Source organism: Xiphophorus couchianus, chromosome 5 (assembly GCF_001444195.1).
Source record: "Xiphophorus couchianus chromosome 5, X_couchianus-1.0, whole genome shotgun sequence".
Lineage (NCBI taxonomy): Eukaryota > Metazoa > Chordata > Actinopteri > Cyprinodontiformes > Poeciliidae > Xiphophorus > Xiphophorus couchianus.
The window spans coordinates 21,577,432-21,597,601 of NC_040232.1; the positions used below are offsets into that span (position 1 = coordinate 21,577,432).

General features: G+C 40.0%; 2 protein-coding genes across 3 annotated transcripts in view; one reads left to right on the plus strand and one right to left on the minus strand.

The window, feature by feature from the left end:
* znrf2b (zinc and ring finger 2b) overlaps nt 1–3,014 on the plus strand; it is a 30,612-nt gene extending 27,598 nt beyond the window's left edge. The window contains exon 5 of the mRNA XM_028017130.1: nt 68–3,014. The gene's annotated coding sequence lies outside the window, so the exon portion shown is untranslated. The remainder of the gene's footprint in view (nt 1–67) is intronic.
* Nucleotides 3,015–6,864: 3,850 nt separating this feature from the next.
* Nucleotides 6,865–20,140, minus strand: nod1 (nucleotide-binding oligomerization domain containing 1). Of its 2 annotated transcripts, XM_028017128.1 has the most exons (12): nt 19,890–20,140; nt 18,300–18,496; nt 18,029–18,203; nt 15,562–17,374; nt 13,479–13,562; nt 12,220–12,303; nt 12,030–12,113; nt 11,877–11,960; nt 11,705–11,788; nt 10,664–10,747; nt 10,452–10,535; nt 6,865–9,041 (listed from the first exon to the last, which is right to left on the minus strand). In XM_028017128.1, the coding sequence occupies exons 2-12, from the start codon at nt 18,474–18,476 to the stop codon at nt 8,969–8,971; spliced, it is 2,826 nt and encodes a 941-aa protein (XP_027872929.1). In that variant the 5' UTR covers nt 18,477–18,496; nt 19,890–20,140; the 3' UTR covers nt 6,865–8,968. The 2 variants fall into 2 exon arrangements, with proteins under 2 accessions (XP_027872929.1, XP_027872930.1); XM_028017129.1 differs by lacking the exon at nt 19,890–20,140 and having other exon boundaries at nt 15,562–17,370; nt 18,300–18,432.
* Between the last annotated feature and the right edge of the window lie 30 nt (nt 20,141–20,170).

The following is a 20,170-nucleotide window of genomic DNA, read 5'->3' on the forward strand; positions in this document are numbered from 1 at the left end:
GTGTATCTGAAGAAGTAAGCGGGTCGTTTCTGATTCTGTGTCTTTGTTCTGTGTCATGTGATCCCAGGTAACCCACTCTGACAGAATGAAGCTCGGATCCAGCCAGACTGTCGGACCCCGCCAACACTGTGATTGGCTGACCCATCCCACCCCCTCCCAAACAGCCAACCGCACGGTGTAGAACCGCAGTATGCCAAATCTCTTTGGAGGAATCTTCAGGGATATAAACTTTGTGTGTGTTTTTGTGTGTGTGTGTTTTGTTTTTGTTTTTATGTTTGAGTTGCACTTTCTTTTTTTTTCTCCAAGTGAATGGACACATCCGCTCAGTCAGGCCTGACATTCCATCAGGACAGGAGGAGAGTGCTGCTGCTGCTGCTGCTGCTGCTGCAGCTCAGCTCCGCTGCCCTCCTCCTCCGTCAACGTCGGATTTTTTCTCCCAGTGCCTTGTTTGCAGCGATGCTGAGCACCGAGCAGGGTGGGACAGGAGCTCTCTGCTGCAGGATCATCTCACCATAACTGCCATTAAAGCAGCCGGGAGCCGGGCGGCCCCCATCTGCGCCGGCAGCTGTCGCCAAACGGTGCCAATCAACTGTGAAAACCGTCCGTCACACGTCTCATGAGTGCTTTTTAACCCCGAACCGTGCAGCAGGACTCTGCAGGCGCAACACCCACTGCATCAGTTACCAGCCTCAGGCCTCTGCAGGCTGCCGGTGCCAGCAGGAGAAAAGCAAAAAGCTCATTTTATTCTTCCATTTCAAGATGTTTTACAACAGCACTTTCTCTACCTTGGCAAGAGGCTTCTCTTTAGCATTAATTTACAGATACTTTAATTTATAGCTGAGTTAGGGATTATAGCAGAGTGTTTTAAAAGAGTGAGTAAAATGAGATAAAACAAAAACAACTTTGGGGAAGTGTGTCGCTCCAGAGCAAAACGGGGAAAAACATGTAGCTGAATTGTTCTCCCTAGACAGAAATGGATCAGCTTTTTTTTCCAACATTTGCTGTAGAAACTGCAAAATCATTTCTCTCTGCTTTCACTACAAAAACACTAAATCTTACAAAGTATTATTGTCTACTCCCTAGTTCTAATGTTTTAATGCACTTGAAGTGACATAGCAGCTTGTTTTAGGTCAATAACTCCTTAAAAAGAAATTTTTCCAGGTTATAAGTGAAATAATCTGCTAGCGGAACTAGCACATCATTTTTTTTTAGTATTATTTTAAGGAATTATTAACTGAAAACAAACTCTTTATCTTGCTGAGATCATTTTCAGTTAGTTTTGCTATATTTCAGGTGGACTTAAACATTTGCAGTAGAAGCAGGACCAAAAATACTCTGTAAGGTTTAGTGTTTCTGCAGAGCTGAATCACTGAACAAATGTTTGAGAGAGCTGCTTCACATCTGTGCTGCGTGGAGCGGACCTGCTGCTCACCTGGGAACCGGACCGCTGGTTCCCAAACAGAACCACTGACCAGATCAGTCACTATTTCGGCAGGAATCCAGTTAACAGAAGCCACAGTTTGATGCGTTCTTTTGGATCAAGCAGTCCATGGACGGCCACTCCGTCACTTCTGGGATTGTCTTGTTCTGAACCAGTCCATTTTATTTATAAAAAAAAATGCTTGTTTACCTAAAGTGCTGTACAACAGGGATATAAAACAGAGACAATAATAGTATAAGAAAAGATTAAAAGCAGAATAAGACATACTTAAAAATGTAACAGAATTAAATAGAAATCAACAAACTCACATTGGGTCAAAATCCACTGAAAACAAGTTTTATTTTTAACAGAGACTTAAACAACATGGCCTCTAATTATTTTTAAACCGATCCACCTGGCAGTATGAGACACCTCCCCGCAGCATGATGCCAGCACCGCCGTGCTTCACTTTGTGTCAAACTCTCTGCGAGCTCAACAGGAACAAATGAGCTTCTAAATGCTGCTGCATTTCTCTACATGTTCTCTCCGTGTTCTTTCATTCCCAGAATGATTCTGCAGCATGCATGTCAGAACTGCTGCTTCTGTTGGTTTTCTATTTCTCTACTGCTGCTACCATGTAGAAATATTTCTGCCTGAAACAGAGACGATCTGGTTAGAGCTGCTGGACATGAAAAGCTCCTTCGTTTCCTGATCCGAGTTTCTGTCATCACTCGCCTCCCAGCGCTCTAGAGGGAATAAACACTTAGAGAACAAATGAATGAACTTTTATTTAGACTTTTTTTTTTCAAAAAGTGAAACTGATCACTAGGTAAAATATTGAGGCATTCACAACGAGACGCTTGAAAAAGAAAAGTTCCAAATTTACAACATAAACTAACGTCAGTGGTCACCTTTTCTGTCACATTAGAGAATAATGTGACGAATGCTTTTATTTTTAACTGAAAACAAATGGAGTTCCTGTTGCCACGGCGATGACGTGTCGCTCTGGTGCATCAAGACAACACAACAGGAGCAGTTTCTAAAGGTTTTAGAGGACCACGTGTTTTTGTTTCTGTCTTTTATACTTTGTTGTTTGTGGTCTACTTTTTAAAGAAACAGTGTGCAACAATTACTGACAGCCGGTGTTGGCCGACCAGACGGGACGAGTGAAACTTTTCCCAAACATGGGAGCCCTCCATCAGAAGGCCTTCTGTGTTCCTGACTGAAGAACATCTAAGCACTTTGACACAAGACTGTTCTGAAATTGATCATAACTAAGGCTAATCTTTGCATTTATTGCATATTTTGGTTTAAAACCGATCGACCCCATGCTCAGCTGAAACCACCATGTCTGGTGGAAAAGAGTTGTGTTCCTTGGTTTTCCTCCGGTCCAGTGGATCAGTACGGCCGGGTTTTGCTGTAGTTGGGGTTTCTCAGGTAGTTCAGTTTCACAGGTCGCTGGGTGTTTGGTTCCAACCAGAGGAATCTTCTTAACCCGCTTTGACTACCAGAGATCAAAAGTCATTTTCCATGTTCTGCTCATAGTCTCTGTCAGAAGATATGAATAGATGAATCCAATAAATAATATTTACCAGCAGGAGGTCACAGAGTTATTTTTGTTGTATTCAGGGTTCATAATGTGTCATATTTTGAGTCAACAAACCTGATTGAGGATCAGAACAACCTAAGCAAAAGAGTAATAGAGTGAGACAAAGTTGTGTGATAATACTGTGAATTAAGATTTCAGGGCTTTTAGGAAAATGTATCTGATTAAGTTGTGATTATTTAACTAAAATGAGAAATAAATGTAGAATACCGAGGTAAGACAAAAAAGGTTCTACCGGTTCAAAATGGCAGAAGGAAGGGACGAAGTGTGAATACGTCAAAACGTCTTCCAGCTCCTTAAGATCCAGTTCACAGCTTCCCTCTGACCAACCAGTCAGCTGGCTGGCTCTCATGTTCTGGAGTTTGGTACAAATTGTGGTAGAAGCAACACACTGCACCCAGATGCCATCCCTTCACAAAGGTTTCACATTGTCCTGATATGATGTATAAAATCCCCCCTCCCTTATTTACACTGCTAGCAGAAAGTATTAGCACCCCTTACCTTTCTCCACATGTTGTAGGATGAAAGGCTCATTCAGTATGAGCCGTAGTAAACAGCCCATAATGACAAATCCATATTTTCACATATTAAAAAAATACAATAAATGTAAACATTTAAACATAATACATGCAAAAATATTCACACCCTTTTTATATCTGATCGGTCTTCCTTGAGATGTTTCTGCAGTCCAGCTGGTTGACCCAACATCATCTGGAGTGGGTCACACGCTTATAGAAGCTGACAGAGCAAATCAGATCAGAAACCAAGCAATGAAGTCAAACACATCTACAGAAGGATACATAAAACATTCCAACAGTCTGGAAGGTCCCAGAAAGCTCAGTGGTTTCCATTATTACCAAACAAAAGAAGTTTGGAACCTCTGGCTGCCAGAAATATAGCAGTGTAAACCAAACAAAGCATCACCTTTTGGGTGTGAGTACTTATGCATCAGTTATGTTTAAAGGCACTGTATGTAATTTTATTTTTAAAAATGTCATTTTACATTACATTTGTTAAAGCTGTCACCATGTCGTGACAGTTTTGAGACAGATAATCTGAAAAGATCGATCATCTCCTCCCTATGCTCATATTGAAATGTGAAGAAATGCACCGCTCCTGACCCCAAACAACCAATCAGAGCCAGGAGGAGGGTCTTACTGTCAATCAATCTCAAGTACTTGCTGATAAATGTCCTAATGGCAGAGAAACAACATGCCATTAAACAATAACCCTTTATCTGCCGTCATCATTGGCTGTGCTAACTAGCCTTAGCTCTCATGACAGGCTATGCTAGCTGCAGCACAGCAGAGAGCAAGGGGGAGGAGGATATGGGTGGATGAGCCTGGTACCTTTTGGCAAAAAAATGACTAATGCCACTATTTTAGGAAGGTGGTGGCATTGAAAACAAAATCTAAAATTCTTTTTTTTTTTTTTTTTACTGTGCCATGATTGCTTTATACAGATTATTTTTGGTTTCAGTCAGTAAGAAGATGTGGAAAACCAAACGGTTGTAAATACTTCTAATAAAACCGAACTCATTAAGCAACTTAAGACACCAACTGGAACACGGTTTTACCAACCCATAAACACTTTCCTCTACATGCTTGAGTTCAGGTACGTTTGGGTCTTTGGTAATTGTTACACACTGGACCTGTCTGTTCTGCTTTCTGCAAACATTTCCTCTATCTGGTAGAGAAGCTGCTGCTTCAGCTGCTGTAGCTGCAGATAAGCTGCTGTCTTCTAGAGCTGGACAGTAATAAGCTCAGATAAGTGAGCTAAAACATTGAGCTCTTTTCTACCTGGATCAGACTGTTGAGCGTTCAGCCTGCAGGAGCGCAGGTTGTCTGAAGACCTCATCATTGATGAACAAACTCCTCCTGAATCTGGAGACAAAGGGAACCACCTGATCCCAAAGCTCCATAACTATATAGAAACTTTTTTTTTGTCTTTTCTGTGACTCCAGTACATAATCCAGCTCTCTCCTTCTTTCCCCCGTTTTGTCCCCATAAAAAAACTTGGAAAATGTATTTTTGTTTTTCAACTTCTTCAACAGGAACTTTAAAAGTTGTTCTCTTATGGTGAATGTTGCCACATGTTGCTGTTGAGAAACGTGATGAACTTCCCCCCTCCCCACGTTTAGTTCCTCTTTTTTTTCCTCTAAAACATGCCAGTTAATGTAAGTATTGACATTTTTTTAACTCAGAACTGCACATGCAGCAGAACCCTGAACATGAAACAACACGCGCACTTTTGGCTTAACAGAGTTGATTTAAGGTAATTTTGTAAGAACTGGGGGTTTTTTTTAATCATATTTGTTAAACTGTCCCCATGTCGTGACAGTTTGAAAAGATCAAACTGTCACCACATGAAACATTACAACTGAAACAAGACTGGTCCCACTTCAATCTCACAACAAGAAATGGAAGAGGAACTGTTTGCAACCAAAATGAACTAGTTCAGGTATTTCCCCTGATAACTGTCCCTTTTTTCAGTCTCTATACATATCAGTTGTGGATCCAGGATTTTGGAGCCACATGTGAGGTACTGGAGTCACTTGAAGGCACTTTGACTGTCACAGAACCTTTTCTGTTTTTGAATGTGTCAACCTGGTTTGATTCCTGAAGAAGAAATGGAGAGAACTGTGGAGTTTTGGGATCCACCTTGGGATAAACAGGGCTGCTGTTTAATGCTCACCGTGTAAAGCCTGAATGCCACACAGAGATAAGCAGAGCCCTGTAATACACCGTCCGACCACACAGTGGTGCTCCAGCTCCTCCCTGCAGTGGCGTCTCCTCTTCCACTTTCTGTTGAGTTATTGGACATCTCAGAGATCCACGTGTACCTCCATGTCTCTATCATGACAGCTACACTACTGATTCCTACTGATCTTTTCTGTCCACATCTGATCAAACAGTTTTGTTGATAGATTTTACTCTGTATTTTTTATTTCTTTCTGTGAATTGAAGCAGAAGTGTTCAACAGGCCTTAATAGATGTGCCGATAACATATCATGTGTCTCTCTGTGTGTTTTGTAATTGCTATGTTTCCATCCACGATACATTGGTTTACGGAGTCAGGACTCCTACTTTACTGATAACTGCCAGCATGTAGCAGTCAAGTTTGATTGTTTGTAAGGTGTTTTCAAGCAGCAGTCACTTTATTAATTTAATTCAAATTGATATACATAAATGTACATCTATTATTCCATTCATTGTAGTTATTAGACAATGCAGTCAAGTTCAGGTTCTTATTCCAGTTGCTAAAACACTTTCTACCTATAGGTACATCTAGCTCCTGTTGGGTTTTTGCCATCAGAACTGGCTTAATTCTTAGTGGCACAGATTCAATAATGTTGTCAGGAACTTTTCTCAGAGATTCTGGTCCACATTGACACATCAGTTATGTAAATCTTCTATTTAACCATCTCCTAATGATATTCTGTTGGACTGAGATATGGTGACTGTGGAGGCCATTAGAGGACAGTGAATCATTGTCATGTTCAAGAAACCAGTTTGAGACACACTAAGCTTCATGATGTGGAATTTTTCCTTGTTGGAAGAAGTCTACAGAATATGGGTATACTGTTATAAAGGGAAAGACATGGTCATCATCAATATTCAGGTTGGCTAAATGTGTTGGGTGTTCAGCGATGGAATGTATATCTTGGTGAGTCTGATTATTAGAGCTACTGTTGCCTTTCTGTGATCTGATCTACTAATTGTCAAAACTACAGTTGAAAATACCTAAACATGGGGTCTTTCTAATTTATGGGAGTGAATTTCATTTTCTTGGACCATAAACACAAAAGGCATGAAGCAACCAGACAACTCCAGTAACATTCATTTCAATATTTTTTTATTGTGTACAAAATGACAAATAAATACATGAATGGTACAGAGTGATAACAAAATGTGTGATGTTCAGTATGACAAAAACTATCCTCCGATACTGACCCTCCTGGAGTAATCAAGAAACCAACCTGACAAGGAATCAGTAAACAATCAGTTGGTAAATCTTCCTTTGTGAACTTGCTTACATTATTAAAATCATTTTCATATGCATTAGGGAAGCTACTCTGCTGCTCTGGTTCTGCCATTACTATAGACTTTGCTTTAACATGAGGATGGATGTAAACTAAACTTGTGTCTGTGGGGCGACCTGGACCAGAGACATCCTCACTCTCCTGACTGTGAGAACCTTTCAGGTACACGTGGGTGAAGATGTTCCAGGCAAAAGAAGACAGAAAGCTTTGAACTGAACCAAATGTGATTTGGCCAAGTAAAGGATGTGCACAATTGTGAACCAACCAGCATTTTTATGTAAAAGTATGAGCAATATCAGTAATTATGAAGAGAATTATTTTCTGTCAGATGTAACTGTATTCAAACAAAACCAAAATGTATATTCTACAGGGAAGTTGGCATGTTTCTTGTTTTGTTTTGGGGTTTTTTCACTGTGACCAGTTCCTATTTCATGTAAAAGTCAGACATGGGATGAAACTCACAAGAAATTTCTCTCACATGAAAAATGACAAATTAAGACCAAAGAAAAACTGTAATCCTGGAGAATTTCCAGCAGATGGACTGAGTCTGTGTCTGCAACATGTGACAAAGGAAATCACTAGGCTAATACAAATACTTTGCTATGGGGACATTAATCAGAATTAGCTAAAACAGACACAAATGAAATTGAACATAGCACACTGAAAACCTTAAACAGAGATTAATGAAGAACTCTCATACAGACTAGTGAAATATTTTCTGATGGTTTCAGTTGGAAAGGAAGACACTTCAGTTTAACCAAAAGCTGTTTCATTTAAACAAGAAGCTGTAGGTAATCCTTTCTGAGTTCCCAAGACGGATTTGCGGTTCAACCATGAATTGAGCTGTATTGGGGTTTTTCATAATGTAGCATTTACTCTGAAAAAATTAAATAAAATCCTTGTATTGTAACTTAACTTTGTTGTAGGAAAAGTATAAACAATCAATTTCACACACAAAAAAACCCATTAAAATGTAACATGTGAAATTGTTTTGATTTACTGTTTTAAATAAATATGTTTATTTTCATATTCAATTAATTATTTTTGAAGTAAATCTTCTTCAAAATCATAAGGTGTACGGTGACTATATACTTGTTATTGTCCATATCAAAGAGTCTGTATCAGTAACTAATGAATATCCATAAAATAGTTTTTCTAGTTTATTTTAAAGGATTAGAAGTTTGTATGAAGATTTTTCACTAATTTGTATTTAAGGTTTTCAGGAGGCTGTGAGAAAGAGTTCAATTTTATCATTTATTATCTTCCCATTTTTGATTTCATGCCAACTCCTGCTAACAGGGTTAGCTCTAGCTAACATAGTAAACAGTACAGCACAAGCCAATCGTGTGTATTAGTTTCAACAGATATCTTGTGTGTAGCTGCACATCAAAACTTTGAGACAGTTTGCCCCAACCCAGGTGTTTTCTGCCCTTGTCAGCCTCCATGACCTTGACTTGTGTTTAGTTTAAGGCTATAACCTGCCCACATCATCGGCCCAGCATGCATAGCGCAGCTGAAAAAATGACAAGCTACATAGGTGAAAAATAGAACTAGATATACAATTTTTTTAAGTAATTATGAGATTTTACATACCACAACGCTTTCAGGAAAATTACAACATATTTTGGCCAACAAGTTCAACTAGCTGTCGATCCCTTTATTAGAGTTGATGGCGACTGACATGCAGACATTTTGATTCCAGGACATCATTTTCAGAGTGAACTGATGTTTCTGATGCGTCTTAGTTCACATCAGAAACTACATCCCAACTGAATCCCAGTGCTTGTTTCTGTGAACACAGAGTCCATCCTGCTCAACTCGTGGACAACAGGAAGTGATGTTGTTGAGTTGGTTGAAGCGCAGCAGAAAACGTGTTTGTGTTTCTGATCCAGTCGTCCTGTCAGTGGAACAGGAGTCGTTTCTCTGACTCAAACCGCTTCTGTTCCTCCTCAGAGAGCTGGTTTCCTTTCACGCTGTGGAAACAAAAGCCATCACACACACAGTTCACACACATACACAGAGACAACAGGTCCTCATCCAAACACTGCTCATAGCTAATTGGACTGACATCACTTTAGCTTGAATTTTATTTTAATGCAAAATGATCAGTGTTCTAAAATGACATGTTTACACTCACTATGAAAACTTTAATATGTATGTATTTTAACCAAATTTTAAAAGTTTCCAAAGCAAAATGTTGTTTAGCCTCCTGGTCAGCAGTCTTCCATAACATTTAGTCCAGTCCAGTTTATTTACATGGGGCCAATTAACAACAGATATCTCATACAATAAAAATAAAACAATTTAGAAGTTTAGAGATGCCTATTTAACCTTTACTATTATTATGTTTTGAAGCAGTAATTGTGCTATACTTGGTTATGACAAAGCATTAAGTGTAAAGCATCAAGTGTTTGACATTAACTGATCAATAGATCATCAGTTCTATTAGAACTGATGATCAATAGATCATCAGTTAATGATCTACTGATCACTAACTGATCAATAGATCAGTTAATGTCAAATCTCATAATATTGATTTGAATAGAAACATTTTCTAAACAGTTTTCAACTGGTTTCATTGTGTCTGTTTTACATCATTACATGTTTTTAAACATGATGTCATTTATGGAGGCATTTGCTTTGATTTCTAAGTCTGAGTCGATAGCTTAGGTTATTACTGGCATGTGGTGTAAACATAAGAAATATTAATAATACATTTACCGAGGAAATCGATGGTAGCAGCTTCATCACCTGTGATCACGCTCAGGTCAAATAGAACCTTTTCACCCTCAGGTACAGATTCAGCAGTGTGAAGTGTAAAACAAACAGACTGATAAAGACTTTCTATCCTGGAGAAATCTCAGTGACTCAAACATCCAGGCCAAACATTCTGGTAACACCAAGTACATTTGTACTGTTTGACTGCTCTTATTGCTATGCCACTGTTTATGTGTGAAGAAAAGCATGACTGCATTTTAAATATTCTATCTGCACGTCAACAATCAGTTTCCTCCCTACTGTGGAGGGAACCATCATCAGGTTCCAGCCATGTTGACCTTACGCAACAGATATTATCCACACTGAACCCAAAATGTATTTTTATGAACCACACTGAGCTGATCACAGAGAGCGTGAAGCCACAGGTTGTTTTAACAAGTGAACAAACCACGACATAAACCCTTAGATCAGTGGAGACCAAAGCCGGTCCTTGGGGTTCGGCATGTTTTAGTTCTCTCCCTGGTGGTCAAAAAGTCAATGTTCTTCTTATTGCTCTAATGAGCCATCATTTGATCCAGGTGTGTTGAACCAGGGAGAGAACAAGGATGCCGGTCCTCGAGGACCCACTTTGGGCACCACTGCCTTAGATGGCAGTTTAATCTCACCAGATCTCCTTGAGCTTGGAGTTGGAAGCTAGTGCTTCAGCAAAGTGTTGGATCCCAGCAGCTGTGAACCTGTTGTTGATGAACCTGCAGACAGACAAAACACAGTCGGTCGGTGACTTTCTCACAATCAATGGCTGACCGGCAGCAGCGGCACGAGTCCAGCCCGAGTCGTTACAGTGACGCTACTTTCAATGCATGGCTGGTTTCCTCACCAGAGGTGGCTCAGTCCAGTGTCGGCCTGGATTAACTCGGCCCAGTGCGGAGCTGAATCATCCATCATCTCATTTTGCACCAACCTGCAGAAAAGAAGAAACAAGAAACACTGAGACAAACCCAGCCGGCCTTCTCACCGTGAGCTCGATGTCTGGCTGAGCTGCAGTTTAAACCACACAGTTACACAAACTGTATGAAGGACACAGAACCTTTTGTTCCTCACCGTCTGACAATGAAATATTGAGAAAGATATTTTTTATTAATTTCTTCAAAATCAGAAGTTTTAATCAATTTTCTTGGAATTTGGTGGAATTGGGTTTTAGACTGTGTGACTTGGGTCAAACGTTTTGGGTTTTCTGGAATTCCGTAATTCCAAACTGTAATCTGGATTTTATGCTGCTTTTTCATGAATGGCCTTTCAGTCCATTTCACAGAGGACTAATTCACTCTGTTACCAGCCTCTCTGCTGCTGTGCTTAAAGGAGTTAGCCTATCATCAAAGCTATTCAAGCCTAAAATGGCATCTGAGTCCTATACATGTAGCAGCAGCACAGACGTCCCCGACGCTACAAGAAGTTCCATAAATGATCAGGAGTTCCTGAAACACTGGAATAGCATTTTGCTCTAACAGATTAAAAACAATAAATATCTTGTGGATTGCTGTAAAGCTCATATGTCTATTTATTCCATAATTTAGAAGCAAAAAGAAGTTTTGAATTTGAAAATGTTTATTCCACTGATTTACAGCTTTTGATTAAAAGGCAAATAATTGTAATCACAGATGCTACAATTAAGGATTTAATGGAGCAGCTCCACTACCTAAAATAGATCCATAAATTGCCTCCACTTAAAGTCATATCATCAACTTTCCCAAGTTCTTTTACCTCACAGTAATCTGACTGGATTGTAAACTTCTGAATTTAAAGAAAGTTCTGGCTCTTGGCAAACACATTTTTTCCTCATCCTAACAAACGTAAAACAGGAAAAGTTTCATTTTTCAAACTCTCTGATGGTTCATCTTAATCTCATAAACTTTCATACCAGAATATCCTCAGGACTGTGTTCTCCTTCAGTGCTTCTGCCAGACACTTCCCTCCTTTGGATGTGATGCCATTGGCTGCCAGGCTGGAGCACAAAGAAAAACAAACTGAACACATCAGTGTGTGTGGATCACCCGGTGAGTAACTGCTCTGCTGTTGGCCTTTCCTGCTACCTGAGGTTGGTGAGATGTGGGTGATTCTTCAAGGCTTCTGCAAAAGCTTCAGCTCCCTCATCACCGATGCTGTTGCCCCACATCCTAGAGGACAACATCAGTGTTATCTAGTGAACATCTAATCCATATTTAGTTCAACTTTGATGAACTTACCCCAAGTCGAATATGGAAGTGCTCTTCTTAACTGCCATGGCCAGATACCTCCCACCCACAGGTGTGATCTTGTTTTTACCGACCCTAAATGTTAATCACAGCATTAAACACCAAAAAAACAAACTTTTTTTTTAAAATCGCTCTTATTAAAGTTATGTGACATATTGGACTCTTCGGGTGTTTAACATACTTCACAACTGCTAGCTGAGGGCATTCTTCAATGATCTGAGCAACCAGTTTGGCTCCAGCATCAGTGATGTTGTTGTTGTAAAGCCTGAGGAAAGAAAGATGAACAGCTTTAAATCACTGCTCAGATGTTATGACCTGCAAAGATACACATGATAGAGTAACACAGAGTTGCCCCTCCCCCACATGTTGACCAGCTAGTTGACATAAGATTCCTCTACTTTTTACCTTCTGGATAAAAGAAAAGATAACTGAACCTGTTAGGAAATATTTCCAGCTGTGGAGGACGTAGAAACTGACAAAAAGAAATGGAGCTCCAACTTTAAAAGAATGAGTTCATTTGTTAAACGTAATCAAATAAAGTTTGTCAAACTTCGTTTATTTGCATTTGCTTAACATGAGAACTTAATACACTTTAATAAACTCAATTTGATTACTTATAATAAATGATTTTTTAAAGTTGGATCACCTTTATTTTTCCAGTGTAGAGGAGCTCCATCAGTCAATCAGTACCGTTTTAAACTCACCGTTAGGAAGCTACGAACAGCAGCAGAGTGATGAGAGCTTCTAAATATGTGGAAAAAATCATCTGCGAAATGCATTTAATTAAAATGATTACTAGAGGAGATGTTTTGGTGTATCAAAATCCAAGTAATATGAATATTGTGGCATTATTATCTTTTACTTTTTAGTTTTTATCAGCATAGAAGCTACTCATACACCAGTTCTTTTGTCTCTCTGCTCTGTCTTCTCAAACCTCCAGTTGGTCATGACTGATGGCCGCTTGTACTGATCCAGGTTCTGATTCTGCTGGAGGTTTTCCTTCCTATTAAAGGAGAAGTTTTCCTCTCCACTGTCACTACATGCAGGCTCTGTATAATGCATTGCTGTAAAGTCAATGACACAATGCAGGAGACTGATGCCATGTTCTTGTCCAAGAGAAGTGACTGCTGCAAATCAATGACTTGGTGCAATCTGCTGGGTTTTCTTGCATGGAAAACTAAGGAATAACTAACACCAGTACATGTTAGTACATGTTGGAAGCTGCAGGTCCTTCCTCCCAGCAGATGTCAGACTTCACAGCCGGTACAGCTCACAACACTGCTCGATTTATTCTATTCTATTCCAAAAATCACAATAAAACACATTAGAATTTCCGGATGGACCGGGGTGGAAATATAAAACAGTTCCATGGGTGTAGATGCTCTGTCTTTAAATACTGGTTCATATTAGAGAAGCTGATGTGGAATCATGGTTACTCACCCCAAAACCTTCACAACCTTGTGTTTGCACAGCTCTTCTGCCAGAACCTCAATACTGCTGTCAGTTAGGTTATTGACACACAATCTGAAGGAAGAAAGAAATACACAGAGCATTAAATGAGAAAGACTGAATATCAGTCAATACACTCAGAATCTAAAACATCAGTAAATTTACATTCACATTGTGTTAACCACTACAGTAAGCTAAAGCGAAGCTAAATCACCAGAATGCTGTATTTCCTTTTTGTCCCAATTACTTTTGGTTATAGATTTTAATTTTTCTCCTACAGCATTAATTTCTTGGGATGTTTAGGTCATTTTATTGCTGCATTTTGTTTTCAAATAAAAAGTCAAAAATTATAGCAACTTTTTGGGCAAAGTTGACAGTAAAACGCAGGGTATTTCCACAGTGCTGCCAAGCAGAGAGCACCAGCGATGTGTTTCTAAACGTGGTGTTCTTGTGGTTGCTCTGGCATATGTTGTGCAAAGTTTCAGAGGAAGCAGAACCTACCAGAATATTCTGTGTGAGTATAATCAAAACAACTGAACAGTGTAGACCCAACAGTCAAAATAATGACAGCAGACAAAGGTGGCAATTCTACCAGTACAAGTTAGAGATGAGAAGCACATTTCAGTTTTTCGAGCCCAATTTAAAAAATAAAAAATAAAAATCACAATCTATTTTTGAGCCAACATGCATTGTATTGTAGACCACACAGAATAATTTTGTTGAGCTAATGAAACTGTGTTTCTCCCTCTTTACCTCATTTTACAATAACACTCACACAAAAAAGTGGGATTGTTTTGCTTTCTGCTCTCAGCCACCGTTCTAACCTGCCTCTCTGTGAAACATAGAAGCAGCTGAATCAGAAGTCATATAAAATTAGGATCTTCATAATGACCTGCCACATTTATAGAGATGGGAAACTGCTTTTTCTGTAGGTTTTTATCAACACACAATTACCTGGAACTGCAATAAAATATGTTGGAAGATTAATTATTAAGGAGTAATATCAAAACAGAAAAAATGCAAAATAGGCCTGTCACAAAGCTGGACAATAATATTATAATTTTGAGACCATTTTCAAGTAATGTATTGATAAAGGCATAATAATGTAAGTTTGCACTCCCAAACACTATTGAATTTTAATTTTGAACAGAACATTCCACACTACAACTGGAAGAGATTTTAAATAGCCAAAATAAAATACAACATCCATGCATTTTCTTACACCCTTGTCCCTAGTGGGGTCAGGAAGGGTGCTGGTGTCTATCTCCAGAGAGACATTTCAGGCGAGAGACAGGCACACCTTGGACAGGTTGCCAGAATGTTGCAGGGCAACACAGAGGCAGACAGGACAAACAACCATGCACACATACACTCACACTTTAGGAGAATTTAGAGACCTGACAGTCATGTTTTGGTGGGAGGAAGCCGGAGTACCTGGAAAGAACCCACCATACAGAGGGAGAACATGCAAACTCCATGCAAAAAGACCCGGGAACAGAACAAACACAACACAACAACCAAAAACAATAAATAAAAAACAAACACAACTGAAACCATAAATCCATTGGATTAGGAAAAAATATTAATCATGAAAAAAATATTAATCATCATTTTAATTTATCATGCAATTTAACTGATTAACTGCTTATTGTGACAGGCTTCAGCTACTGCTAGCCTGGGTCATCATCACCAGGAGCAAAAGTTTGTTTAAGATTGAACTTATATGAGAAACTAAAATCCATTTAACGCTGTTGGAACAAAGAAAGAGTTAATACAAGGAGCTACAGTACATGGGCAATAAACTTTAAGTAGCTGCCCAGAAACACGGCAAAGACTGCAGCTTCCTGAATGTTACTGCTACATGAGTTGAATACAATATAGCACTTTGAACTCAGAAGCTATAAGTTCATGAAACTTGGAGAATTTCATGAACTGTGGAGAGGGCCTGGGGGGTTGGGTCCTGCAAATTATGTTTAGCAGTCAATGGGCAATGGGTGGGGTACACATGCTGGACAGGTTACCAGCCCATTACAGGACAAACAGAAAGCTGTAGTGAAAAAGACATCTTTCATACCTGACAATTGTCATCTTGCAAAACGAGGGCTGGAGCTGCTTCACCCCATAGTCACTGATATTGTTGTTGTCCATGTCGAGCCCCAGGAGCTTCTGACGGTGCTGCAGCACAAAGTTTATGGCCGTGCAGTCACCTGAGTACACGTTACAGTAGCCCAGCTTGATAAAACTTGCTGTGATGCCTTTTGCTGTCATCTTAGCAATGTCTTTGCTCCCTGTCTCAAAGATGCATCGTAGTATCCAAAGAAAGTGGGGCAAAACGTGAACTTTCTTCTCTCCATCAGCAGTATGACAGGGTAAGCCCTCCAGGTGGACCTTGATGCTACTGGACAAGTAAGCCTTCAACAAGGCTCGTTTTTTCTTCAATAAAACAGGAGATACCAGAAATCCCATCAGACTTGCTTGAGTCTTTGACAGCAGTCCACTCAGGAACAGATTTGTGAACTGCAGGTGCTCATTTGTTGAGAAGGGCCTCTTTTCACGAGGCTTCACAAAGCTCCTGTTGCAGAAAGCTAAAGGGAGACAGCAGGGTTCTCTCCTCCTGCTGCATTCTGTGAAGAACTTGAGGATGGATTTTTCAGAAGTCTGCTCGTCCAACACAAGAGCAAATGCAGCCAAAAACGACTGGAGGGTGATGTGGATGAACTCGAAGGTGGCGGGGACATCACTGGCGTCAAACTCACGAATGGGTCTGAGGAAACCTAGGGCCATGTCCTCCTCTGTGAGACCACACTCACTGATCTCCTCTTGGCTGCACAGAAAACTTCCTCTCTCCAAACCCTGCAAAGCCAGCTTAGCAAACCCAGCAAGGGGCCTGAGCCCCACCCTGAATGTCTCTGAGGTGCAGCGGGTGCTTTTCTTCAGCAGGGGAGAAGCGGGGGTGGCCAAGCGGCTGAGGAACACCTCAGACAGCAGAAGAAATATGTCTGTTAGCGTGATGCTGGTTTCAGGCAGATGAAAGGTGTCATGCATCGTATGCAGGTGCCGAAAACTTTTGAATACAATCCAGCTGAAGAGTGGAGTGGAACACAAGCCACAGAGGTGAGGGCTGGCGTCCAGCTGAACCGACACCAGGTCCCGGTGCTCCTGTTCCTTGAACTGCAGTTTGATGTACGTCTTTAGGTGGTCTGGAGAAAATCCACGCAAAACTACTTTCTTCTTAATGACTCGACTTTGCAACTCAATCCCAGTTCTGGTCGTCAGTATTTTTTTGGAGCCCTTAAGCAGTTTTCCACAGAGCAAGCTGAGGAGCAACTGCAAGGAGTTTGCCTTGTCTTCTGGAGACACAACTTCAGGAACATTCATCAGGTCTATGTCCTCCTGAATTTCATCATAGCCATCAAAAGTAAATACGACCTTGTTAGGGAAGCGCAGGATGTAATCAAACACTTCATTATCTGGATCATGATCTGGGTAACAATTGTATTTGAATAAAAGGTCTCTGAGGGACATTAGCTCTGCTTCCTTGAAGATGCTGAACATCCTACAGCGAAACTTGAAAAAGAAGATGGCGTCTGTCTGCAGCTCCCTTTTGGACCAGAGATTCTGGAGCTTTTGCAGAAGGATGGACTTTCCAACACCAGCATCCCCCATCACATAGATGATTTCACCTTGGGGATTAACGACCCCATCTTCTCCAAGAAGCTGGTTCAGACTCTGTATGAAGCCAAGGCTTTCATTAGAGTCGTTGAACAACTCCATCACAGTGTCTGTGTAGAGATCCTCCAATCGGGTCTCATCTTGCTGCCCATAAGACATGATGAAGCTGGTGTCTCGGCTCATCTCATGTCGCTGCTTCTCACAGTATCTGCTGACTTAAGGGAAAAGCACATTCACTAAGTCTCTGTTGGCTGATATAAAAAATGACATTTTTTCCAGGATTAAAGGACTAATGTCTCAGCAAGTTCTAGAGAGACTAATCAATTTATAGTTGCATTAATTACTGCAACAGTGTCTTCTCAGGTCTGCCTAAAAAAATCAACCCTCCAGCTGCAGCTGATCCAGAACGCTGTTGCTCGTGTTCTGACTAAAACCAAGATGATAGAGCACAACAACCCAGTTCTAATGTCCTTCCACTAACAGAATAAACTTTAAATTACTGTTGTTAGTTTATAAGTCACTAAACAGCTTAACACCACAATATATTAAGGATCTGCTGTTGCTGTATCAATCTTCCAGACCTCTCAGGTCTTCTGGTTCTGATCTGCTCTGCATCCCCAGAACCAGAACCAAACATGGAGAAGCAACATTCAGCTTCTATGCACCACAAATCTGGAACAAACTTCCAGAACTGCTAAAACACTGAGTTCCTTTAAATTCAGATCCTTATGTCATTATGTGTAATAAGCATAATGATATAATTCTGTTCTGAAACTGTGTGACCTTAAGGTGGGTGGACAGAACAGTAGAAACACGCCTTAGTTAAAGGACATACTTCGCACTGATGTATTTGCATTTGTAACACTCACTAGGGTCGGTGTTCACCACTTTCATCTCTTCCATGTCTCCGCTTGGCTTGTAGTTGGTCTCTTTTAACCATGGCTGCAGGTCTATATATGCGTCACGTATTTTATATATGATAAAAACAAAGTATTCACAGGCATCCTCTCCTTTGCACTGAACCAGCTCCAGGATTTTGCGCACCTGGATAAGGGAAATGTAAACACGGAAACTTTAAGATGTTATTCGGTGTATTTATAGATGAGTGGAACGGAAGGTGTCCCAGCCAGGATGCCCAACCTGGTTTGGTTTGGTGACGGTTCGTTGAACGATCTCCACGTCTTCCTCGCAGAAGAAGCGGTTGGCCAGCAGGTTGTCCAGGAGGCACTGGATGCTCCTGAGCGTGGACACCAGCAGCTCTCTGTGGCATGTGAGGAGGTCAAGGCACGACACTCTGGTTTCCTCTACCTGACCCATTGTTTACGGTCAGTCACCCTCTGTGGAACAGCAACAGACCAGACTTTGGCCAGTAGCATAACAAAACTGAGTTTGTATCAGAAAAAACGGATCAAAAGCTGAATGCTACAAGGTGTCAAAAGAGTAGTGAACTACTTTTTATCTTTTAATAATATTTTAATTATTAAAACTTAATAAGCTTTTGTCTATATGGGTTTCTAGTTGGTGTGCTTCAGATCATTGATCTGCTGCACAATCTGGGTGAGTTTGAGTTTAAAGTTATAAACTAGTAATCAGATATTTTCCATCAGGATTTTATGACATGGTCCTGTCACTCTGCCACCACCATATTCCACTGTAGGATGAGGGATTTCTTTTTTTCCACAAATAGCCAAATTGGTTTCCTTTTTCTTCTCTTACAAAATCATTTTTGAAACCTATTCATTCATTTATTCAAGTTATATTTATTTGATTTAAAAATTGATTGGAGAATCTTAAGTGTGGAGAGAGGAACGCAAAAGTTGAAATAAATCTGTCAAAGGATAACGCTTGAAAGCACATCATGAATGATTACAGATGACTATTTCTGGATTTTTAAATGTTTGGATAAGCACAGATGAAGTGAAACCTTATGCTATTTGTAAAACATTAATTAGCAACATAATTCTAATTTAAACAAAACAATCACACGGAACCTCAGATGCAATAAAATGGCAAAGAGAGGAAGATTGAATATAAAGCTTTACATCTACAGATGGCCGAATGGCTCAAAAGTGACCTCTGATCACTTATAGATGATTTTACTTCAACTCTGACAGTCAAAAATTAATATTTTTTCATCAACACAGACTGTGTCATAAAAATCATCTCTTCATAAGATCATTTTACAGATGATATGTATCATTTTGCATAATACATATATTGTATTAATTTTCTAAGTATTTATGCTATCAAATTTCAACAAAATACTTTCACATTCATAATTAAGTATGTGAAAGAGAGTATTATTGTCATCGATCAAATATAAACTAATTAGCCTACATTGTAGGTGGGGAAAAAATCACGCCCTCTAGAGACACTAGAGGGCGTTGTAACACCGCTAACCCACAGAACTGCAGGTTCGGAGAAGTTCTGACCCAGTCGTCATCAAAAATTTTAATCTTGCTCAGATTCTTATATTTGCCCATTTTTCCTGCCTTAACACATAAATTCTGGCAATACAACGTTGACCTACATTGCTGTTGTGTGATTATAAAAGCAACAACAACCAAAAAAGAAGAAAAAAGTAAAACACAAAACATGTTAAGCCTGAAATCATCTCATGTGGACTAACATCTACGCTACAATAATAATTCTTATCCCAAAATGCCAAAAGTAGAATAAAAACATACTGATTTTGACCCAGTCACTACGGCTGTAAACAGAGATACAGACCCTGAAGCGAACACCACTGCTCGACCTCCTGGTCCGGACCGGTTTTAGCTCCGAACACAGCCGAACTTATTGCAGTCCAGTCTCATTTCACTGTGCAGTGACTCCGAACACTATGTTATTTCAGAGAAATTGCCATGTCGAAATGAAAGTAAGAGGGGTGGTTTCTCCACCAGCACCCGCATGAGGAAGTGAAACGGTTCAGGAAAACTGCGTCATTTCTCTCCAGGATCTCACAACAGCAGCCATGAGGTGTTCAGGAACACCCTGACATGTGACAGAGG

Bases quoted from the DNA above. Each gene is read 5' to 3' on its own strand.
- nod1 (XM_028017128.1), bottom strand. From the start codon at position 18,476: ATGGGTCAGGTAGAGGAAACCAGAGTGTCGTGCCTTGACCTCCTCACA. The intron at 11,961-12,029 runs GTAAGTTCATCA...GTTGTCCTCTAG, and splicing joins ACTTCCATATTCGACTTGGG to GATGTGGGGCAACAGCATCG. The intron at 10,536-10,663 runs GTGAGGAAACCA...GTCTGTCTGCAG, and splicing joins ACTGGACTGAGCCACCTCTG to GTTCATCAACAACAGGTTCA.